The following is a 22122-nucleotide window of genomic DNA, read 5'->3' as shown; positions in this document are numbered from 1 at the left end:
TCAAAACAATTTAAAAAAAAAAAAAAAAAAAAAAAAAACTTAAAGTGCATCGTGCAGTTCTTTTGTGCTTGCTCACTGAAGGAGACCTTCAAGCTGACTTGTAACTGGCAATGAAAGCTGCATCGATGGGAGATTTCTAAAGGTCACGAGGTACCACGTGAAAGGTAAATGTTAGCTCCTGGGATGAGTTACTCTTAAATTGGAAAATGTAAAAGCATGAATACATCCTGAGAAAAGAAAGTGGTTGGCATGACAACCCACTGCAGTCACACGGCACGATATGTGCGAATGAGTCAAAATCCTGTTTGTTTTTTTTCTACATAAAACTGGTCATAAGCAGCCATGGTAATTGACAGTCAACAAAAAAAACATTTACATGTGTTTATTTACCTCACCTGTGACGCCATTGTCCGCATTTTCTACATGAGGCTAAGTCTTATACTATTCACAATTAACATAAAAATATGATTTCCACAACACTAACCAAAATCGCTCATTTCTAGCTCCTCAGCTTTCCGTTCTTGTCTATTTTGATTTTCTTGTTTTTGGTGAGACAAGTATTCCCTTTTTAAATTTGACTAAATCACATTAGCTGTTGCCTGTCTGTATCTTTTGTGAAAACCATCAACAGAATCATAAATCTACCCAAAATGGATTCTCATAGAAAAGGAAGGATACGGTCATGTTACACACACGATAATCAGTTAAAGGGCAAATCGGTAATGTGAACATAAAAACACGATTGAAGCTAAACAGTTTACAAAAAATGTAAACCCCAACACCGAGTGTCTTCAACATAACACCCGTTCACATTCTGAAGACCGAGCGACAACATTTTTTAAAGTGCACAATGTCGACGGCTTCATGCCACGAACGTCACTGACCATTTTGCGTTATATTTTTAGGCGCTAAAAACAGGATCGAATGTAATTCTTATTTTCATCTACCTTAGCTTCTAAATCAGGGGTGTCCAAATTAAAGTTACGATGCCGCTGTTTGCTTTTCTTAGCAGCTCACAACCTCCAATCAAACTACTCAAATTCAATAAGGGCTGCAAAAAAAAAAAAAAAACATTTCACCAAAACTATGATTTGTCATGTCACCTTTGGGAGAGGGTGGAATTGTTGGAAAAAGAAAAAAAAAAGCCAATGATCTCACCTGGCAGCTGGGGGGGGGTCCAAGTATATTTCATCAGTGCCCCTGCGGCCCCCCCATCTAGCTCCGCCAGTGCCCTCAGATTTTGTGTATGCTCCCCTCGAAGGAAAGGACACCCCTGTTCTAAATTCACAATGACTGAAATATTGTGCTAAGCGTAAAAAACACACACACACAATTGTTCTATGGACCTCCTCATTCATCTTCAGCACGCCTGTCGAGTAATGATGACGCGTCCAACAGGCAACCTCTAAAATAGCCAATCAGAGAGTGCCTCAGCTGAATCTGGCTTTGTCTTGACAGGAAGTGGCCCTCATCAGGGTAGATCTGTCCCGGAAAGCAACCAGTAAACATCTGCCTGCAACTATATTTGCTCATGCTGCCCTTTTGGATGCCCTTTTTCGGTACCTGCATGGTGTAGTTGGCTCCCACCCTGATCAAGTGCTTGATGAGCTCCGCTGAGTGTTGAAAGTGAACGTTTGCTGAGAAGAAGAACACAATTGTTTACGTCCGCTGCTGGACACAGATTTTCGACGGTCTTCATGCCAGATTGGCAAAGGAAATCGAAATGTGTGTGTGTGTGTGTGTGTGTGTGTGTGTGTGTGTGTGTGTGTGTGTGTGTGTGTGTGTGTGTGTGTGTGTGTGTGTGTGTGTGTGTGTGTGTGTGCGTGTGTGTCTACCATCAGCAGTCCCATGGGCGAGAAACAGAGTTCCTCCCTGCAAGCCTTTGACGTCTGGGAGAACTTTGGACATCTGTACCGATAAAAAAAACAAAACATTAATGAATAAATAAATGAAAAAAATAATGTTATAAGTAAATAAAGCTATAAATAAATACAAATAAAACAATTAAAATAATTAAATTAGTTAAAGAATAAATAAATGAAAAAAATAATTTTATAAATCAAAGCTATAAGTAGTTACAAAAAAATACAAATAAAAAAATCAAATAAATAAATAAATAGCAATTTCAAACTGAGTATCACTTTTTTGTTGGATAAATTTTTCTATTCATCGTGAATATTGTATGCGCTGGAGCAATGAGGAAGGACATGGTGCCTCAGAAGTGACATTTGTGCGGAGGAAATGGACTAAAATATAATTGCCACTCAAATATCATTGTGCAAAGTGTTGAGATTGAACACAGCATGCAGCCACCTGACTGGAATGGAAAGCGGAATGAGAAAGAATTGGCGCGTCGGTCGTTCTCTATTTCTTGAGCAGCCATTTTACATCGCCATTGCTCAGGGAGGATGCAAACAAGCACGCAACTGGGATTCCGTCAGGACCTTGACCTTCGCGGCACCATTCCTTCTTTACTTTCCCACTATCCTCAGTCTTTGGATGTCACTTGAAGGGCAACCCCGCCCCCGCCACGGAAATAGAGCTCTCTGGCCCAATTCATGGCAACCCACTTAGAAGAAAACTGTCTGCGACCTTCACTTAGTGGACCATTGTGTATTTCTGCATGGTCCCATTGCATTCACACTTGTCAAAAAGACAAATTTGCCACATCTTTCTCTCTGAGCTAAAGACAACAACCCAGAATGTGTCAGGTATATTTTCTGCCACACAAGACAAGGGATGCTTGGATTAGTTTAAAAGCTCCAGCTCAAACCTGTTTGAGATTAACGACAATGGAAATTGGTAGCTAGAAGCAGCTCACTTGATATCTGTTCTCCTCAGAAGAAGGTGTGCCGAAATATCGCTCTGAGAACGCTGAAGCTGGTGGCATAAAAAAAAAAAAACATTTCAGTCTGATTTGCGTGTGCGGATCTTAATGAGGCGGACTCACCATACATGGTCCAATCAACGACAGGAGCCTGAGCAGCAGCGCATCGGATCAACCCCTCGGTCGACTTGATCAGCATCAGCGTCAAGTAACCGCCGTAGTCCTGCGGGACGAAAGTTGGCACTTGAACGTTTTCTTGCACCTCAGATGGACAAAATGAAACAATAGGAGCAGTTCAGACCTCTCCAAAAACGCCGACCCTGGTCGGATCGATGAAGGGAAGCTTCACCAAGTACCTGGAGAGAAAGAACTCATCAATCCATCGTGAAGTTGTTTCACGATGGCATGGATGAGCTTCCCATCACATTTGTGCTTCAAATGACTCACTGAACATTTCACTTATTCTTCTAGAGAGCTTTCCCCCCCCCCCCCCCATCTTGAAACGAGTACGTACGCCAGAGCTGCTATCTGGTCCTCAACGTCCGCCTGCCCAATGTTCTGGTGGAGGTGATGCAACATCCTGTGATGTAAAAGCCATCGTGAGCTAGCTGCACGTCCTACAAAAAAAAATAAAAAATTCACATACCTTTGACCTCGGAACGCAGAACCGCGACCGTCTAGCCGAGCCACGATCACCTCCTCGGAGCCCACCAGCACTTGATCCCAGTCCAGCTTGAACTCCTCCGTGACCGCCTGGTCACCAGGAGAGCTGCCGCTAATGGGACAAAGTCGTGTTAGCGGATAAAAAAAAAAAACTCCTGTTAGCAGCTAAAAATATCATAATCATCATTAAAAAAAATAACTGGACTTAATTGGATTTTTTTTTTTTCTTAAAGCCCTTTAATGGCACACTGGATTGATTAGGTAACCTTTGGCTAAGCTATTAGCGGCCACTATCAAATTAGCGTCAGCGCTAATGATAATACGATGTGCTTAAAATAGCTATCTTATCATATTAAAAAATTAAATATTCAAAAAGACTGCGTCGCCGAAACTTTAAAGCGGCATTATGATATGTCCCCATTTGTTTGTTTTTCCATTTGATTTGCGAGATGCGCGGCCCGCGGCTACGGTGGCGCGTCAAAGAGTGAAGGTCACAGCGGAAGGTGCGGTGAATGCAAAGTGGATCCTCACACGACGAGCAGAAGGCCGTAGAGGAAGGACTCGGAGAAGTCAAGAGGAAGGATGAGCTTCAGAGGCAGCTCTAGCATGAGGAGAGCACACACTTGTAGTTATTAGATGAAACCTTTGGGTGCACATCTCATCTCAATTCCTACCCAAGTCGTTATGATGGACGGTGTGGATTTGGGTCCGAACCGTTCTTTTGGTGGACAGCATCGACCACACAGGGTGATTGTTCTCCAGGATGAAATAGGCTGATGGAAGATGAGCATTGAAAAAAACAAATGAAAATAAATAGACAGAAACAAAAGTAGAGCTCAATTAATTAATTTATCTAATTGTAGATGATGCAAAATACACCATATGGAAAAAAATATTTGGATACCTTTTCTGGAAAGATGTTTTATAGCATTGGTGTCAAACTCAAGGCCCGGGGGCCCAGATACGGCCCGCCACGTCATTGTATGTGTCCCGTGAAGACAAATTGTGCATCAGCTTCATGTGTCAAGACAAAAATTACAAATGGTCTTCACTTTTTGAAAATAGAGATACTTCTAGTCAGTTTTATTACCATTCATCTTTTAAAAATATTTGAGCAGTTTTTACTAGTCTCAGAATTCAAAACTAGTCATCAGTTTGTTGTGTTGACATTTATAATGGCCGTCTGAAGGAAACTACGATGCATAAATGAGTTTAATTTTTTGTGTGTGTCTGTGGTTGCTTGTTGTGTGCTTAAGTTGTGTAACTGGTGTGTCCAAATACTTTTGTCCGTACAGGGCTTAGCACAAATTGTCATCCGGCCTTGCAAACAAAGCACTCACAGTCCACCTCGTCCAAACTAAGAAGCAGAACCGATGGAACTCCCGGACCTACGAGTGAAAAGCGAACAAGGTAAAAATATTTTTGTGATACCAAAAAAAAATTCCATGGCCAACATGTCAGTGAGAGATTTGCCTTTGCAACGCAGGACGGCGTGCTCGACATCTGGGCTGACGTCGGCCTCAAAGAACGTGCATGCTTCGCGCAGTCCGCAGGTGAGGCATTGTCGTGGAAACGCACCCAAGGTGGACACGCTGATGGAGAGCACATTCGTGTTTTGAAAGGAGGCGGAGCCAAAGGTAACGGAAACGGATACACACCTGTATAAATGCCTCTGTTGCGCAGAAACTTCTGTGCTCAGGAAGTATCTGAGGGGAGATCATCAGCTCATTTACACCTTATAAACTCCAAAATTTGTCTTCTCAGGCCACCTTCAAATTATTTAGCCATTGATGTATGATAATTTAGCTATATGTACATACCAAAAACAAACAGGATGTCCGAAAATCCACAAAATAGAGACAAAATAGAAAAATGGAATTGGTGAGTGAAAGTTTGGAAATTGTAAATTAAATTAAATTAAATTAAATTAAATTAAATTAAATTAAATTAAATTAAATTAAATTAAATTAAATTAAATTAAATTAAATTAAATTAAATTAAAATCTAGACTAAAAATGAAAATAAAATAAAATAAAATAGCGAGGTGATGAAGCAACATCTCAAGTATATTTCAGCCTTTTTGGGTGGCCAGGAGCCCTAATCTCACTAGAATAGATCCGCCCCTGCAATGTGCAGCAACAGAATCACATCTCCCACTGGAAAGCAAACCAAGACAGAGGAAACATACATGACCTGCTTGTTTTCATCGTACGCCACAATTTGCGTCACCTCCCAGGTGCCGGACGTCACGTGTTCAATCTCGTCCTTGTCGCCCTGGAGTGAAGAAACAACACACCGCCTTCCTTCATTATTATTTTTAAATGTTAACATTTTATCCTGTTTAATTCCCGCACCTTTTTGGTGAACATGGCAATGTGATGAAAATCCCCTTGACCTCCTTGTCTCAAAGGAACGGTAAGAAAAAACCTGCTTGCGTCTTTTGAAAACAAAGGCTCCTGGTTCTGTTGGAGAGAAGAAAAAAAAAAAAACACTTTGTGATGCCCTCAGAGGAGCGTGAGGAGGTCACGGTGGCAACGTACCTGCCTGGAGATCCATGAATCTGAAGAGTCCTCATGTCTCTGAAACCCAAATCAAAAAACACAATCACGAAGGAAGTCAAGTAGAGGCCGAGTGGAATAAGAAGCACGTACCGCAAGGCAGACTCCCACGGCGGCCTCGCACACGGTCAGCACGGATGCGTTCTGGGCCCGAGTGAGCCAGCGCACGGCCAGGTGCGTGTTGCTGATCCACTTCACCATACTGATGTAGAGATCCCTGCGGAAGAGGAGAATAAGGCGGAGGCTTTTGTGGCTGTGCATCTTTTATTTGTGTTACCTCAGCCTGAGCTGATCGGGAGGTTGCAGCTCCACAGTGTGTGTTACCCCGAAAAGATGGACCACAGACAGCTTGACCGCTGGGTTTGTCTGGCCGGCCTGATGCAACATTTGGGACAGTCATTTTATTTTTTGGAGTAACGTTGACTCAGAGGACCTTCAATTAAAAGCAACTGATGACCTAATGTGTGTTTCGCTCTCACCATGGGGTACGGGTACTGGACACCTCGGGGGTAGGCACTGCCAGTGAACTGGGCCAAAGCCATGTTGGGCACCAGCGTGTCGTTGATAGTGAGGAAAGCCAGTTTCTCTCCATCAGGTGACCACCAGTGGGCCAAATGCGAATGCAAAATCTCCTCTGATGGCAAACACACACTTTTATGCCAATGTCTCTGCATAAAAGAAACCTCGGATTTGCAGCGGACTCGTACCTTCATAAAGCCAATCAGCAAGCCCGTTGAAGATGACGCCCTCCGTGCCAGAAGAGGTGATCCTCAAGGAGTTGCTCTTCACGTCCGACTGGTAGTAGATGTTGTTCTCAAAAATGTAAATCTTGGGAGGATGCAAAACGGGTTGGTAAAATCTCAGTGATGACAAATTGTTCTAAAAAAATGTTTTGTTTTTTTCTTAATCTTAACTAGCAGTGATGCATCCTCACCAGTTGCTGTCCTTGTTTCCCCCACGCCGCATGCTGCAGCACAGCGTTGGAAACTTCCGGAGGGTTCAGTTCCCAAACCTCCCTAAAACCACATCGAAATATGAAGACACCGACGAATGCTCCGGAGAACCCAGAACGACCCGCAAACTTACCGGGTGTATATGTTGTAAACGATGTAGGAAGCCTGGTAGGAAAATCTGTACATCTGTAACGGATACAAATCAATCACACTTGAAGGTGACCCACATCGGGTGAGACGTTATTAGAATCGACTGCCAGACCTCGACAGTATGTGCGAGGAGAAAAACAAAGCTTTGTCCTCGGGCACTCGAGTATGAATGTATGAAGAAGCGATGAAATATAAATAAGACAAACAAAACACACGCTCGAAAATCTGTGCACATCTGTTGAGCGCAGGTGGCGAGCTTCTTTTCCCTGCCGGCGTGTGTGTGCTTGTTTGCGTTGCACGTCATCATAAGAAAAAAAAAAAAAAAAAGTACAGAGATGCTGAGCGATGGCCACGCCTACCTGTTTGACGTCATAAGCAAAGAGCGCGTATTGAAGGTCTGCCGAGAGCGAGTACTTTGCCACCTTGAATGCCACCTGATGAGGGAAAAAAAAAACTCAACCGATGCAAGAAAAACATCTCGCCGAACGCACGCACTAAAAACTCACAAAAGTGGCGTCGCTAAGCAGGACTTGGCTCTCGTTGCGAGTGAAGTCAAATTTCACAACATGCTTGTCTCGGTTCCTGTAGACCACCTCGGAATCTGAGAGCAGAAAAGAGAACGGGGTAACATCGTGAAATTTTATTTGATTCCGAGCTATATAAAAACGGATTTAGGCACAAAAAAACGACTGCCAATGAGAGTGAAGTAGATGGTTCCCATGGCAACGTCATGATGAAGTGCCGTCCGCCGTCCGTGCTGCTGCTCTTATCAAAACAAGAAAACCTCAAAGTGTATCCGCCTTGTTTACTCTGTCCATCTTTGTTTGTCTTTTATTATGGAAGGTTATTACTCGTATAATGTCGCAAGCCTCCAAGCTGCGAAGGACTGCAATATGCAAGCAGAGCTCATTGTGCTCTTCTATACTATGTCCTATTGTCAGCCTTTTTATTCCCTGTAAAGCATCTTTGGGTCATTGAAAAGCGCTATATAAATTACCGTATTTTCCGCACTATAAGGCGCACCGGATTATAAGGCGCACCTTCATGGCCCATTTTAAAACGTTGTCCATATATGAGATATATATATTTGGCCCGCAGGCCGGACTTTGGACACGCCTGCTGTAGTGGCTCAATATTGGTTCATATATAAGGCGCACCTGATTATAAGGCGCACTGTCGGCTTTTGAGAAAATTGGAGGTTTTTAGGTGCGCCTTATAGTGCGGAAAATACGGTAAATGAATTATTATTATTATTCTGCAGTGCCGAATATCCCGCCTGGTCAGTTAGCGCTACAAATGATCATAAATGAATGTTCAAAATGCCTTGGAATGTTCTATATCAGGGTGTTAACCTCATTTTTGTCACAGGCCGCATCGTAATTATATTATGTATATATAGGCTACACAACAAACTGATAACTAGTTTTGAAATGAAGTAAGAACTGTTCAAATATATTGAAAAGATGAATGCTAATAAAATTGCTAGCAATAGCTGTATTTTTAAAAAGTGAAGACAATTTGTCATTTTAGTATTGACACCTGAAGTCGATGTACAATTTGTCTTGGCGGGCCACATGAAAACGATGTGATGGTCCGTATTCGGCCCCCGGGCCTTAAGTTTGACACAAATGTTCTAAATGAACACAGTCAGGATATTTTGGAGGAGGAAGTTAGCATAATGTGACAAAATGCAGCACGTTGCAAAGACGGGATTTGTCCAACCGGAGGCGATGCAAAGCTTCTCTGATTTCTTTGTGAAGTTTTAGTCTTCGGGTTGTTTGCGCTCATGTTAGATTAGTCGACGCAGCTTGAAGGCGTAACTCGGGAGCAAAACGGAAGAGTTGCCAGGCCGTCCCTGCATCAAAGGACTGCCATCCTCAGATTTTCAACATTTTCTTTCTGCAGTGCGATTTAGTGGAGCATGGGCCTCTGTGTTTCTAAATCTTCATCACGGACACGTATTGATTTTTTTCCCTTTGGACGGACCGTCAATAGGATGATAAAACACAGCTGCATTTTTGGAAAAACATGATGGCGTATTCTCAGTGCAGTGGACTTTAGCGACAGAAATTTGCTCTTGTAAATCTAACGAGTGGTAAATCTGCATGATCACGCGGAGACCAGATTAGTTTAGTTGATTCGGGCACAAGATGGCTACAATCTGTCTTGTGTTCCGCAACCTAAAAGCAGCAGCCATGACGAATACCTTTAATGAAAACAATCACTCACCTGCGGAGACAAACATACAAAGCAAAACCTGGAGGCCAGCGAGGAACCGTTACGCATTTTAACGAATTCATCAACAATGTTTCTCTCTGCGGTGTTCCGATTCGACATTTCTGCATCCCAAAAATGAAATAAATTACATTTATGGCAAAGGAAATCTTAAATCGGACTAATTTGTTACTAGCATGGCCAAATCCTTCAGATGGCTGGAGCAGGTGTTCCTAATGTTGTGTCCATTACTTTCTCCACAGTTTTTGCTCCCATTATGTGGATTGACGATCTTTCTACTCCAAGAAAATACGATTCGACTTGAGTTTTCACAGTAGGTGTTGAAAATGAGGCTGTCTTTTAGAATCATTTTCCTCTTTGTACTCTTTGCTTTGCAATCTTACAGAATAATGGGGAGCAAAACACACACACACACACACACAAGTGGTGATGTGTACAGGTACACACATTAAGACAACTGAGCTGTTTTTGTGCCTATTTTCCTCTTCACTATCAAAAACATCAAGTACCCAACTTATTTCTTAAAGAAGAATCCTCTTGTGTAAGGTGTATTAAAAGTCTCGCTAATGTGATCCAAAACGAGTCAGTCGCAAAAGCCTAAACATCAAACGTATTCAAAATTTATGAAAACAATCAAATAAAAAAAATATATAAATATTTCGAGGTGTTAAGTTACAAAAGGTTGGATATTTATGAAAAAAACGAAAAAAAGAAAAAAAAAAGATATTTAGGAAAAAAAAGAAATAAAAAAAAAATATAAAAATTGATGTCGAGGTGTTAAGTTACGAAAGGTTCAATATTTATGAAAAAAAAAAGAAAAAAAACATTGCTGTCGAGGTGTATGCCACACAAACGGAACGTATCCATAGTTAAGTTCAAAAGGTTCTGAGGATCACGAATAACCACCCCAGCGTTCCGTTACTCGAAATGCTCCCTTGCACCGTCGCTGGAGTATTCCCTAATGGTGCTTAGCACGTGGACTTTTCTCTTGAATGCTCACCGCTTATCCATGCGACTTCTGGCTCGTGCACGGTGAACTCGGAAGCGTACAGATCGTCTACAGTCAGCTCAGACTTGATACTGCCTGCCAGATCGGCTGGGGAAACAAAGAAAATTACGTGACAAACTGAAAAAAAATGAAAATTTGAGTAGAAATAAAACCCAGTAACGCAACTGGTGACATTTCTGCTGTGTGCGGCTCTTACCAGGCGTGAGGAGCACCACAGATACGCTGATGAGCGAGCAGACGACCACAATGACCAGCAGAGAGATGGCGATGCCCTTCCAGTTGCGCTGCGGGGTGCTGATGTCCACAAAATCCTGCCAAGCAAAACACAGCACACACATGAGTGGGCTGGCAATTCATTAAACCAACAACAAAATGGAACTTAAAGGGATTTTTGCAAAACCCTGAAAGGCTCTAGCAAAAATTCCCCCCCAAAATTGAACGGACTTTTTTTTTTTTGTGCACTAATGTTGGCTGGTTGAAGGAAAGCGGTAATATTTAATTCACAATTTATATTTTTGTTCTTCCATGAAAGAATGAATTGTTCATAAAATATTTAAAAAATATTTACAACATGACAAAGTTATACTTGCAAATTAATCTGTGATGATTTCTGAACACCAATAAAATATTGACACAAAATGTATATTCATTCCCTTGAGAGGAAAAGCGGTTCGGAAGATGATTTATTATTTCAACGCTAAAAAAAAAAAAATGATCGTAGTTTCCTCAAATTTAACAAAACTTTTTGAAGACATGCTTTTGGCAAATCATGGGTTGTCTCATGACATCACCACAAAGCTGGAAGCCTAAGGCAGATACAATATCATGAGATACATAGCTGTGGATTGTTTATGCGAATATTATTAATTTCATATTTTATACATAACTGTCAAGTTTGATCCAAATGTTCTGTAACGGTTGAGCTCATTCGCACTCATGAGGCATTCGTGCGTCGCTCTATAGCGGCGAGGTGGAAAGTGGAGCATTTAATTAATGGGCCAGCCGCACACAGTCGGCCCCGGATGTTCCTCACACACCACTGAGCTCCGGACCGCTCTCTGACTATTAGTTTGACTTCTGTGAGCTGGTACTCAATCGTGCGCATTGTGTGAAAGTCTTCAGAGAAATCAGCAAACGGTAGATTCACAAATCTGGATAATTTAGAGTAGGACCATCTAAAAAAGCACTTGGCTCTCCGACTACTGCCATCATTTAACACTAGAAAATTCCCACAGAAATTGAAATGCTTCTAACATATAGGTGTCAAACTCAAGCTCTGGGGGCCAGATACGGCCCGCCACATCATTTTATGTGGCCCGCAAGGCAAATTTTGCATCGACTTTGTGTCATTACTAAAATTACAAATTGTCTTCACTTTAAAAAAATAGAGATATTTTATTACCATATGTCTTTTTAAAAAAAATTAACAGTTTTTACTACTCTCTGATGTCAAAACTAGTTGTTCATCAGTTTGTTTTATAGCCTATACTGTATTTAGAAAACATTGATAATCATAATGGCCCTCCGATGGAAACTATGAGTTTACTAACCGTGAAAAGATATTACATCTACATAACATTCATGAGCACACCGATTCTTTGGAGAATGGGGAGATGTGCCCATTTTACAAATTGGTTGAATAATAACTCAATTAAAACAAAGAAAATGAAGTGAAAATTGTCCCAATCACTGCTTCAAAAGGTGGGGTGTGTTGGAGAACCAAAATAATAATAATAATAACAATAATAATAATTATTATTATTATTTTCTTTCTCTAGCACATGAGTTTTTAATAATAATAATAATTAATAATAATGATAATAATAATTTGTGTGACTGCACACTATGGTTTCACAACGATAACCTTGGTATCAATCATCATTCACAATCTCGTGACCCCCCCCAAACATTTCAATGTCTGCAACGTGGCAATGACAATCAGAACCTGTCCAAATGTTGCCTTGTAGATTACGACCAGTACGCCGAAGCTCATCTTCAACAGGTCACTGAAACAACGCAAATAAGTTGACAGCCTTGACTCGTACGTGTGGATAATAATTCTTTTATGCCTCCTGTTCATGACTTAATCTACATTTATGTAACACGTCATACGGCGAGAGATTACACATTTTCAACTGTCGCACCTGCTCGCATGCAACAAAACAAGGCATGCGTCCAAATGCAAGCTCGGGAAGATACGTCACAACTCAATCCGAGAGACACGATGAGCATCCATCACATGTTCCACAACATCACACACACTCACTTGTACTCTGCCGGCTTGTCGCCAGACACATTTTTGCACCTTAATAATTGTCTCATCAAATAAAGAAAAAAAACAAAAGCAACAACACAAGCCCCCTGCAAGTTGATGAGAGTGATTTATGTACCTCATCTTGCTGATTCTCTTTCGATTTCTTCTTGCTCGGATCCTTCGAGGCTGTCATTGCACCGAGTAGTCTTTTGACCAAATTCTCCTCCGAATCCTCCCGGTAATAACATCCAAATCTGACTGGGAGGCGATTTAACGACTCGGTCAAGTTAGCTGTTATAGTAATCAGAAGAGCTTCCGGAGTTTGCTACCAAAATAAAAGTCGACCCGTAGTATTTCTATTTTATTTCCGTGGACGCTAAGGAAAATACGTTACGAGTTCTAAATCTTTGTTGAGGTTTAGTTATCCAATTGCTGTTTTTATTTTAATTAATTGCTTTGACATATAATTTACAAAATACCAATCTTCCATGACAGCTATTCTCTGGATCATTGCTGCTAATGAGAATAATTGTTTCTAACTCTGTACATCCTCTAACTTGTTTTTCCCATTTGTACTGGAATTGAGTTACTAATCAATGTGTCTGTATCATGGAAATGAAGTCGATGCCAGACCTTGGCCTTATCCCAACTTATTAAAGCTCAACTCAAGCATCAAGAGGAAGAGAACAAATGAGGAAGCAAGAAGGGGATAATTGGTACAAAAGTGATCCAAAAAGATTGGGAATTGGTGGGAAAAAAATAAAGGCACATGAAGAGGTAAAAAAAAAAAAGATGCAAAGATGAAAGGAGAAGAGGCATGAAAAATAATCAATAAATCAATCAATGAATAAATAAGAAAATAAATATTTACCTTGTCTTTGTACCATTGTGTTATGTGTCAACAACAGTGACTGTTGTGAAATGTGCTGCATAAATAAAGTTGTATTTTATTGCGTTGTATTCATGATGATCCATCTTGCATGTTAACAACGCGACTATGGCCACAGCAGCAACAGGAGTGTTCAATGTAGTAAAACTTGCCTCTTCAAGGCCATTAGAGATTTTCTCCTGCCATCTATTAATGGATGGGTTCTGCCTGGCACGGTAGGTGAATGTAATTAACCTGCGAGCAGGATGCAAACCCACGAGACCTGCAGCTAAAGGCACAAGAGTTTGCTAGCAAGATAAAAAAGCTGTGAAGTTCCTCGGGTCAGAAATTGATTAGAGACGCAATTCCGGAGGGAGCTGTGTTATTCCAGAAAAAGTGACATTTCTCCTCTTTGACACGATTATCATGTCTTTAACACCCGAGTGCAAACACACCAAAATATGACTGCAAACATTAGTTGATGCCAATTTATGGACGTTCCAATACAAAGAAATTAAAGTGTCGTTTTCTGAAAAGCAGCACTGGCCCGAAAGTCCAGCCTTGATTTTCGAGTAATTTTATTTTATTTTGGTAAATTGTTCATCTTTTAGTCTGTTGATCATTTTTGACAGATATGTAAGTTTAGTTTCATCATTTAGTTGCATCAAAAATGCATGTAGGAAAACCATTTAACCAGTCAGAGCAGAAAAGCTCAACATGTGTTACTCCAATTTTTGCGAATAGCAATCCAAACGTGAACTCCACTTCCACGATTATATTTCATAAGCATGAATATTGATACCACAACGCACATTTACATGTGTACTAGATCAGAGGTTTCCGACAATTAAAAGGAACGCACGGACCAAATTTGACGATGACTCTTCTGGAGTGATTAAATGTTGGGATCACAGCCCAGAAGAAGTCGTGTCAAGAAAATAGGCCAACTTATCAACAGCTACCCAGACAGCCACCATTTGGTGCTTTTTCTGCACCAGCACCAAATCTCGAGCTAAAAACCTGCACACACAACATCCTTACCGATTTATCGTTGAATGAAAGCGGCGCTAAGCCTCGCTTGCAAAAGCAAACAAAAAAAAGCCGGAGGCGAATCTTTCCTGTGTTTCAAAATCTCACAAAAACACTCTTGTGACTTTATTTTTATGACTAAGACGCCTCGACTCAAAAAAGCTGTCCAATATTAGCAACAATGACAAAAAAGTACAAATGTCACCTCACCTCCAGGAATCTCAGCTCTGGCTCCATCATCTTCAGACATCAATCACTTGCTTTCCAAAAATGACACAGGAAAGGAAAGCAAAATCGCTTCTGCTCTCGCCACCGGCAACCGTCGAGCTTCTCTCCTCTCGGTAAACAGGCAAGAGATCCCCCTCCTGCTCGCTCCCGCTTTTACTACTTTCCCCCCACCCGAAAAAATGGTGTCATTCAAGAGTAAAATCACTCAACCTAGTTTCACTTGGCATCTTCAGACTGATGGTCTAATTCTGTGTCAGAGGGGATTTGCCCGCCGAGGCCTATTGAACTGAATTTGCTTAAGCAAGAAAGACTCTTCTGAAAATGACCATTAGCAGCTGTTCAAAAAAAAAAAAAAAAATTATGGAGATGAAGGAATGACTCAAAGCACGACGTCATGTCTGACTTACAACAGAAGCTCAAAGTCAATTTGATGCGCTCGGGCCAATTTAGTAAATCGAATAAGACGAAGGAGACAGTGAATTGGAGTGCCGTGAGGATGCGAGGTCGAATCTTGCAGATCAAGATGCAAGGTGACTTTGTCCTCACTTCCAAGTGAAATGAAACTTGTTGATCAGCTTGTAAGTGGAGCTTTTTTTTTTTTAGATCTACTTAAACACCTTTATAAGAATATAAGCCTTTAAATTACCGAATCAATCAGGATGAGAGCTTTTTGCAAGCCCCCGTCCTCGAACCCCCACCCCCTTCTTCTTATAAAATAATCCTCTGCAACCTTTTGTGTTCGCCCCTGGAGGCCAGCCATGGATCTCAGGAATCGTTTCTGATTAAGGGGGGGAAAAAAAGCTTTTATTTGTCTGTTGTCTGCACTGCGGTCAAATCTTTTTTTTTTCCACGACTCTATTTTTGTTTCATTCTTCTGCGTTCAGGTTGGATGGTGACAAATTGACAATGTCAACAATCCGTCTTTGAATGTCCACATCTTCCACGCAAGACTCGCTTTTAAGATTAAGTGGCAGATTTTGTTCAATGTAGCCGTAGAAGATGGAGATTTTACTCTTGTGTGAAAAGACAAAAGTTCCCTCAGTTTGGCCATTTCAGAAGTGACAACTTGATGATTCATAGTGTCTAGAAATACCAGTCGGCTATCTAATGACGCCATCTAAAAAGAAAAAAAATCAAATGGCACCATCTACTCAATTTTTATTTTCCGGACTATAAATCGCAGTTTTTTCCTAGTTTGGCCGGGGGTGCGATTTATAATACTCAGGAGCGACTTATGTGTGAAATTAAATTAACACATTATTATCATTTCACGTGTTATTTTCACACTAAACCACAAGAGGGCGCTCTAGATCCGTGGAATAGTTGGAACTGCAACGGACGATGAGATTAACGGAAGCCACGAAGAAGAGGAAGCGCTACATCTTCTAGCTTCTAAAAGCGACACAGACGATGAAGATTTCATCGGATTTAGTGATTTGGAGTGACACGGATGGTTTGGTAAACTTGTTAGTATGTTATTTATGCTATAGATATCTGAATAACTCTTAATATGTTACGACTGGCACATTCTTATTTCCTTGTTTATGTTAGCATGTAACGTTAGCATAACGTAGCGTTCAGCCTGTTGTTGATTATTCTGTTTTTATTTTAAATTACCTTTCAAGATGACAAGTCTATTCTTGGTGTTGGATTTAATCATTTTATGGCTGGTGCGACTTGTACGATTTATTGTCCGGAATATACGATAATGATTGAGGATGAGAATGGACGTCTGATATATTTTTTTAATTATTTGTTTCTGTAAATGCAAAGTGTGTTTGCTTATTGGAAAATTAAACAAGCAGCAGATGGCATAAAAGTAGATGCGATGAAATGCGAGACGCCAAGAAGTCGATCTGAAAAACATTTTCTCTCCCTCTTCTCACCCTCCTGTGCCTTGGTATTGATGGCCCAGCTTGCAGTGTGGGATGTGAAAATTCACTTTTTGGGTACGTGCAAAACGAGTTTGAGATTTTAACATGAGACAAAAACCTTTAATGCCATTTAAAGAGACATTCTTGCTTTTTTTTTTTTTAGCTGACTCGGACGTGAAATCAGCGTCTCGATGGAAGTACAATAATGTGATTTTTGAGTCTTTGAGGGAAGACTTTTGGAAAGCGACATTAATCTTGCCATTTATTCAAACACGCCCAAACGAAATGACACAAAATGACATTCACTGTGTTACATAATCCCGAAACTGCAACAAGTGCCAAAGTGTCCATTTTGCTGCGCATCACTGACACTCATCTAATACTGAGCACAATAATGAAAAAAAGCAAGGATGAAAATAACAAACCTTGACATCTTTGGCGGGATGACACTCAATCTGATGAGAGACGGACGCCGTTTGGTTCATCTTCGCCTTTCTCCGATTCAGCTTTCCCTTCCTTCAGCACAAAGTCCGACGTCCGAAGGCTGTTTCCCACCGATGTTGTCGTTAAGCGACATCAGAGGCTAAACTCACACTGGTCGATCCTTCTGGTTGTCACTTGGCGGCCTCCCTCCCGTGCTGTGTTGTGGTGGAGGTGGCCAATGCCTCCCACGTACAATTGGAAGATGTCTCCTCGTCTCGTCGTGATCTACTCTCGAGGCAAAAACGTTGCAAGTGTTTGGGACGGAGCAGGATTTAAGCTTATTAAAATTTTTGGGGAATAATTCTCAATTTAAAATCAATATCAAAAATTTGTTGGAAGACACCAAAATCTGATTAAAAATGGCAGTTGACCGGTTAAATTAAACCACTTCAAAACAAAAGTTATCTTAAGGCACTGAACACAACAACAACAACAAACAGCCTCCACCTGATATATTAAAGAAAATCAAATTAAAACCTCATCAGCGACTTTAATCAGACCGTCCAGTCCGTCTGGCCCATTTGGGCCTCAGGGCTAAAGTGTTGAATAGAGCCGTTATGTCATTATGTCAATTATCTGGATTGCAGACTGCAAACTACTCATTTCCATTAAGAGTTGTGGAAGCAAGATGGAAGACATCACACTTTAGGGCAGAGCCAGATCATTGTGGAATTCATTTTCACCACACGCTTGTAATGATGAGGCGATGTACATGGCAGTGATCTCATTTCGTAAAACTTTATTAGTAAACCTCTGATGTCACATGGTGAAAGTCCCAGGAAGAAAGTTCAAGCTCTCATGATCTTCCAGAACCTTGAGGCCCCTGTGGCAAGTGTCCGAGTAGTGGATCTCCAGTCCTACTCTCGTTGATGTTCTGGTTGTCGGGAACCCAGCCAGGCGGGACTGGTAAAGGAGGCGGAGCCACAGTCGCTTCCGTTCTCCCTGGAGGTTGGTCCGACTTACTACTGAGTCTACCTGGTTTTGCGACTGGCCGACCACCGGGGTTCCTCTCATCCAAAACGTCCACCCCAGGAGACTCCTCAACAGTGTTCAGCCTTCTCAGAGAAATTATGGAGCTGGAGGGGGAGTGTCCACCGTGGCGGCCGAGGTGATCATCGATTACTGAAACACATGGACAGGATCATAAAATAAGCAAGTCACTTTTGGATCAAAAACGTTGAATCTCGATGAACCCACCATGGCTTCGTCTCCTGAGTGCAAAAGCAACCTCCGGATCCACTCCCGGCTGCAGGGAAAAGTACTTCTGCGATTTGGCGATATTCTGAGCAGGCTGCAAGAAGAAGAATTAGCACGGGATGAAGTAGTTTTGGGTTCTGCTTGAGGTCAGTGTGTCTCACTACCGGGTCTCGGTGGCTTGCCGATCGGAGGCTGCGTCTGATGCTCGGATGTCGGCGGATCAAAATCTCCCGGGCTCGGCCGTTGTCGGGCCGGTTGAGTATGCTGGTGTAAGCCGTCGTCTGGGTAGGGGGTAGGTGGAGGAGTGGTTACGGTAAGCTTTGGAACTGACATCTACTAATTGGCTACTGATTAATAAATTATTTTTAATTCTATATTGTGGATAGAAAATAATGGTATTTATGAAGAGACTATCAATAATTATAATAATGACGGTTTGAATTGAAAACAGGCCTTGAAATTGGAAACACTCAGCTTACCCTCTCTCTTATCTTGTACATGTTCTTCGACAGGATGTCGTGCATATTCCTCACGTCTGCAGCCAGCAAATTCTTTTTGGGTTGCGGCGAATTCCTCCTCTCGTCGCTGGTGAGGAAAATGAACAGCCAGGGATAATTACTCATTACAAAATTTGTATTTCAAGATTTCAAGTACATCAAGAAAGAACTAATTTCAAAAATATTAAATACGAATAAATAAAAAGAAATACAAATAAATTAAAATTAAAAAATTAAAATATATTAGCATTTTTTTAAACTTACTGAAGCGACACAATGGACGGCGCGGCACTCAGGTCGCCCACAGGTGTGTCCAGCAAATCAATGGCCGTCTGCAGTTCAAGTTTCTTGTACAGAGACACGATGCTTGACTCTGCCCTGTTGTCTCGAAGCAGGATGCGTCTCAAAAAGCGATCGTTGAACTTTTTAAACCTGAGCTTGCAACAAAATGAATTGTATCACTGAATAGATTCCAGCCTTCATTATTTATTTACGAGCCTACTTGTCTTTCCAGTAGTAGTGACTCCATTGGCCGCACAAGTCCTCAATGCCGCAAACAATATGCTCCATCACCTTGGAACAAATTTGAATCATATGAAGCAAGCAAAGCAAATCAAATGATTAAATGGATGCAAAGAGGCTTACCCTGTTGTGTATTCCTACGTTGATGGTGCCCAAGTCTTTATTGGTCCTCCTGATATTTATATATTCAATGATTGGACGAATGCTGATACCCTGCCACGAGAAAACGAAAACGATTCGGATTTACATGACTCCATATTGACAAGTAACAGCAGTCTAGCGACGGCCCCCACCTGGATGAACACGGTGAAGATGATGATGGCGATGGAAGCGGTGACAAACAAATTCTTCCGGTTGATGGTGTCAGGGAGAGTGAAGACCAAAGCGAAGCAGATGGCCCCTCGAACGCCTCCGTAGGCCAGACCAAACTGGTCCTTAAATGTGAAATGGATGGTCCGGAATGGGTTTATGATCTGGGACAGAACCAAAATGCCTGCAGGGAGGGGGGGGGGGTGGGGGGGGGGGGGGGGTTTGTTACTGCTCAAACAAATGTTTAAAATTGGATGGATGCGTTTGGTCTGCACTCACCGATTCCTCGCCAGAGGAGGGCAAACAGGAGCGTGAACAGGATGTAGGCCCAGTTCCATTCGTGTTCGGTCGTGATGGTAATCACCCCCAGGAAGAAGAAGATGAGCGTTTCAGAGATGGTGGCAAACATCTTGATCACGTGGCGGATGGTCGTGCAGGATCTCTGAGACACATTCTCCTCCACGTAGTACTTCATCGCGATTGCACATGTGATAATTCTGCAGGGGGACGGGAAATGTGGAAAAATAGAAAGTGTTGATTTTATGGAAAGAAAACAAATTTTGTTTAGCAATATTAAAAAATATATTATATATTTCTTATTTAATTATAATTATTATTTTTAAATATATATTATATTATATATATTATATTATATTATATTATTTAAAAAATAACTAAAAAGATATTTGGTTTCATGACATGGGTGCGTGCAACCGGGGCACTAAAAAAAAAAAATCAAACCGCAACAGTGCATGCTTCGTCGTGTTTAGGCAACGTTTACAAATCGCATTGAACTTCCACCTCCTTGAAAGAGGAAGAGCAAGTTCGACATGTTCCGTCAGTCCACGAGAATCTGGAGTTTCATAGATGACAATCTCATGAGCTATTCACTACAGTAGCAAATGGAACTGTGTGAGTAAACAACTGGAGCAGGATGCAAATTTTTTGGTTTCTACTTACGCGAGAATGCTGGAAATGGCAAAGAGCTCAGCCGCCAGGTAAGCCAAGTAGCTGAACATGAAGACAAAGAGGGGCTCGATATGCCGTGCGTTGTGCGTGAAACGTGTAGTGAACGCCGCCATGAAGCCAAACACAAGGCCGAAGAGGATGCCTCCGACCCCCACAACCAAAAACCGAGCCGTGCCCAAAAACACATCGGAGGATTCAAAGCTTGGCATGTCCGCCACAAAGGAGAACATGCTGTAAAGTACCTGTCATAACAAAAAAAAAAAATAGTCCAATTAATATCAGTGCAGGTCAACGAGAAGCTTTTCATCAAACAAAATTGATTTGTGTCACGCGCTATAAATAGAAAAGAAAGCAGGACACTCACCACAGTGACAGCATCATTAAAAAGTCCCTCTCCAAATATGACAATGTGTGTCTGTTCGTTAACATCGATGTCATCAAACACGGCCAGCACAGCCACGGGGTCAACAGCGGAGATGATGGAAGCAAATAGCAAATTTTCCTGACAGGGGAGCAAAAACGTCAACAGATCAAATTGCATTTTTTTTTTTTAACCCGATCCACCTGACACTCCCTCGTTGCACGACTAACCTGCAGGTTGATATCTTGAACTCCAAAGGCTTCACACTGACAAATGGCGTAGAGCGAAAGGCCGATGCCAATGCTGTTCCACAGAGTTCCCACCACGGCAAACCACAGAACCGTGCCCACGTTCTCGAAAAATGGCCTCGTGGGCATAAAGTAGCCGTTTTCCAAGACTATGAGCGGGAGCATGTAGAGGAAGAAGACGTTGGAGTCGAGCACGGCTGGCGGTTCTTCTTTAACCGAGTGCATGATGGCACCGACGATAAGGCCGATGGAAATCAGCAAGCAGGACTCGGGGATCCAGATTGTGATTTTGTGGTAAATATTGAAACCTGGGGAAACAGGATGAAGTTGTTTGCTCTATAAAAAAAATTCTTTAAAGATATAATGCACAGTAAAAAAAAAAAAATAATCGAACTTACCAATTTTGGCAAAGGAGGCCAGCAGCACCCAGAGCGTGAATTCAAAGGGGATTTGTACCCGAGGATAGTCCATAGTAAACACGGGTAAATTGGCCCTCTCCTCATCAGGGAAGGCCTGAGGTTGCTCAATTTCATCGAGGAAAGGTTTGACGATCGGCGAGCCGGTTGTCGCTGAAGATTCCGAATTTTCAATTTCACATTTTCCTCCATAACAGCAGAGAGACAAAAGAAGGAGCGCTCGTAAAGTTTGTCCGTCAATCAGATCCGGGCCGCGCATTTCTGCAAATCACAAGTCCGGACAAATCAAATGGCAGCAACCGGTGAACAAAAAAACACAAAATGGGCTGACATACTCCATTTCAGTTATGAAAAAACTTGCAGATGCATTTTCAATAACATAACTCCTCTCTCTGAGGCGACTCAAGTGAAATGCAATTTTAGTTTCAACTGTTGTTCAACCTGTTGGTAACAAGTGCCTTGCCTCCAAGGT

The 22122-nt window shown here is 41.7% G+C and overlaps 2 protein-coding genes across 2 annotated transcripts; both read right to left on the bottom strand.

The window, feature by feature from the left end:
• Positions 1-933: 933 nt before the first annotated feature.
• LOC119132108 (inactive dipeptidyl peptidase 10-like) lies at positions 934-17517 on the bottom strand. Its single transcript, XM_037267039.1, has 27 exons — positions 17074-17517; positions 10592-10706; positions 10387-10482; positions 7658-7752; positions 7511-7585; positions 7135-7187; positions 6983-7064; positions 6756-6876; positions 6528-6682; positions 6326-6423; positions 6142-6265; positions 6031-6069; positions 5845-5952; positions 5679-5764; positions 5149-5196; positions 4964-5082; positions 4831-4878; positions 4165-4263; positions 4022-4091; positions 3474-3602; positions 3342-3407; positions 3129-3183; positions 2951-3050; positions 2822-2880; positions 1836-1908; positions 1564-1637; positions 934-1482 (listed from the first exon to the last, which is right to left on the bottom strand). Exons 1-27 carry the CDS (start codon positions 17131-17133, stop codon positions 1351-1353), a joined length of 2379 nt encoding a protein of 792 aa, XP_037122934.1. The 5' UTR covers positions 17134-17517; the 3' UTR covers positions 934-1350.
• Positions 17518-17814: 297 nt separating this feature from the next.
• Positions 17815-22036, bottom strand: LOC119132103 (sodium/hydrogen exchanger 2-like). The gene is made up of 13 exons (XM_037267024.1): positions 21633-22036; positions 21217-21542; positions 20990-21127; positions 20617-20867; positions 19936-20153; positions 19641-19840; positions 19471-19560; positions 19328-19398; positions 19090-19257; positions 18808-18913; positions 18493-18609; positions 18329-18422; positions 17815-18253 (listed from the first exon to the last, which is right to left on the bottom strand). Exons 1-13 carry the CDS (start codon positions 21907-21909, stop codon positions 17928-17930), a joined length of 2382 nt encoding a protein of 793 aa, XP_037122919.1. The 5' UTR covers positions 21910-22036; the 3' UTR covers positions 17815-17927.
• Positions 22037-22122: the final 86 nt, after the last annotated feature.

This window comes from Syngnathus acus, chromosome 2 (genome assembly GCF_901709675.1).
Source record: "Syngnathus acus chromosome 2, fSynAcu1.2, whole genome shotgun sequence".
Taxonomy (NCBI): domain Eukaryota; kingdom Metazoa; phylum Chordata; class Actinopteri; order Syngnathiformes; family Syngnathidae; genus Syngnathus; species Syngnathus acus.
Note: the sequence above shows the minus strand (reverse complement) of the source record. Positions and strands in the feature narration are given on the sequence as shown.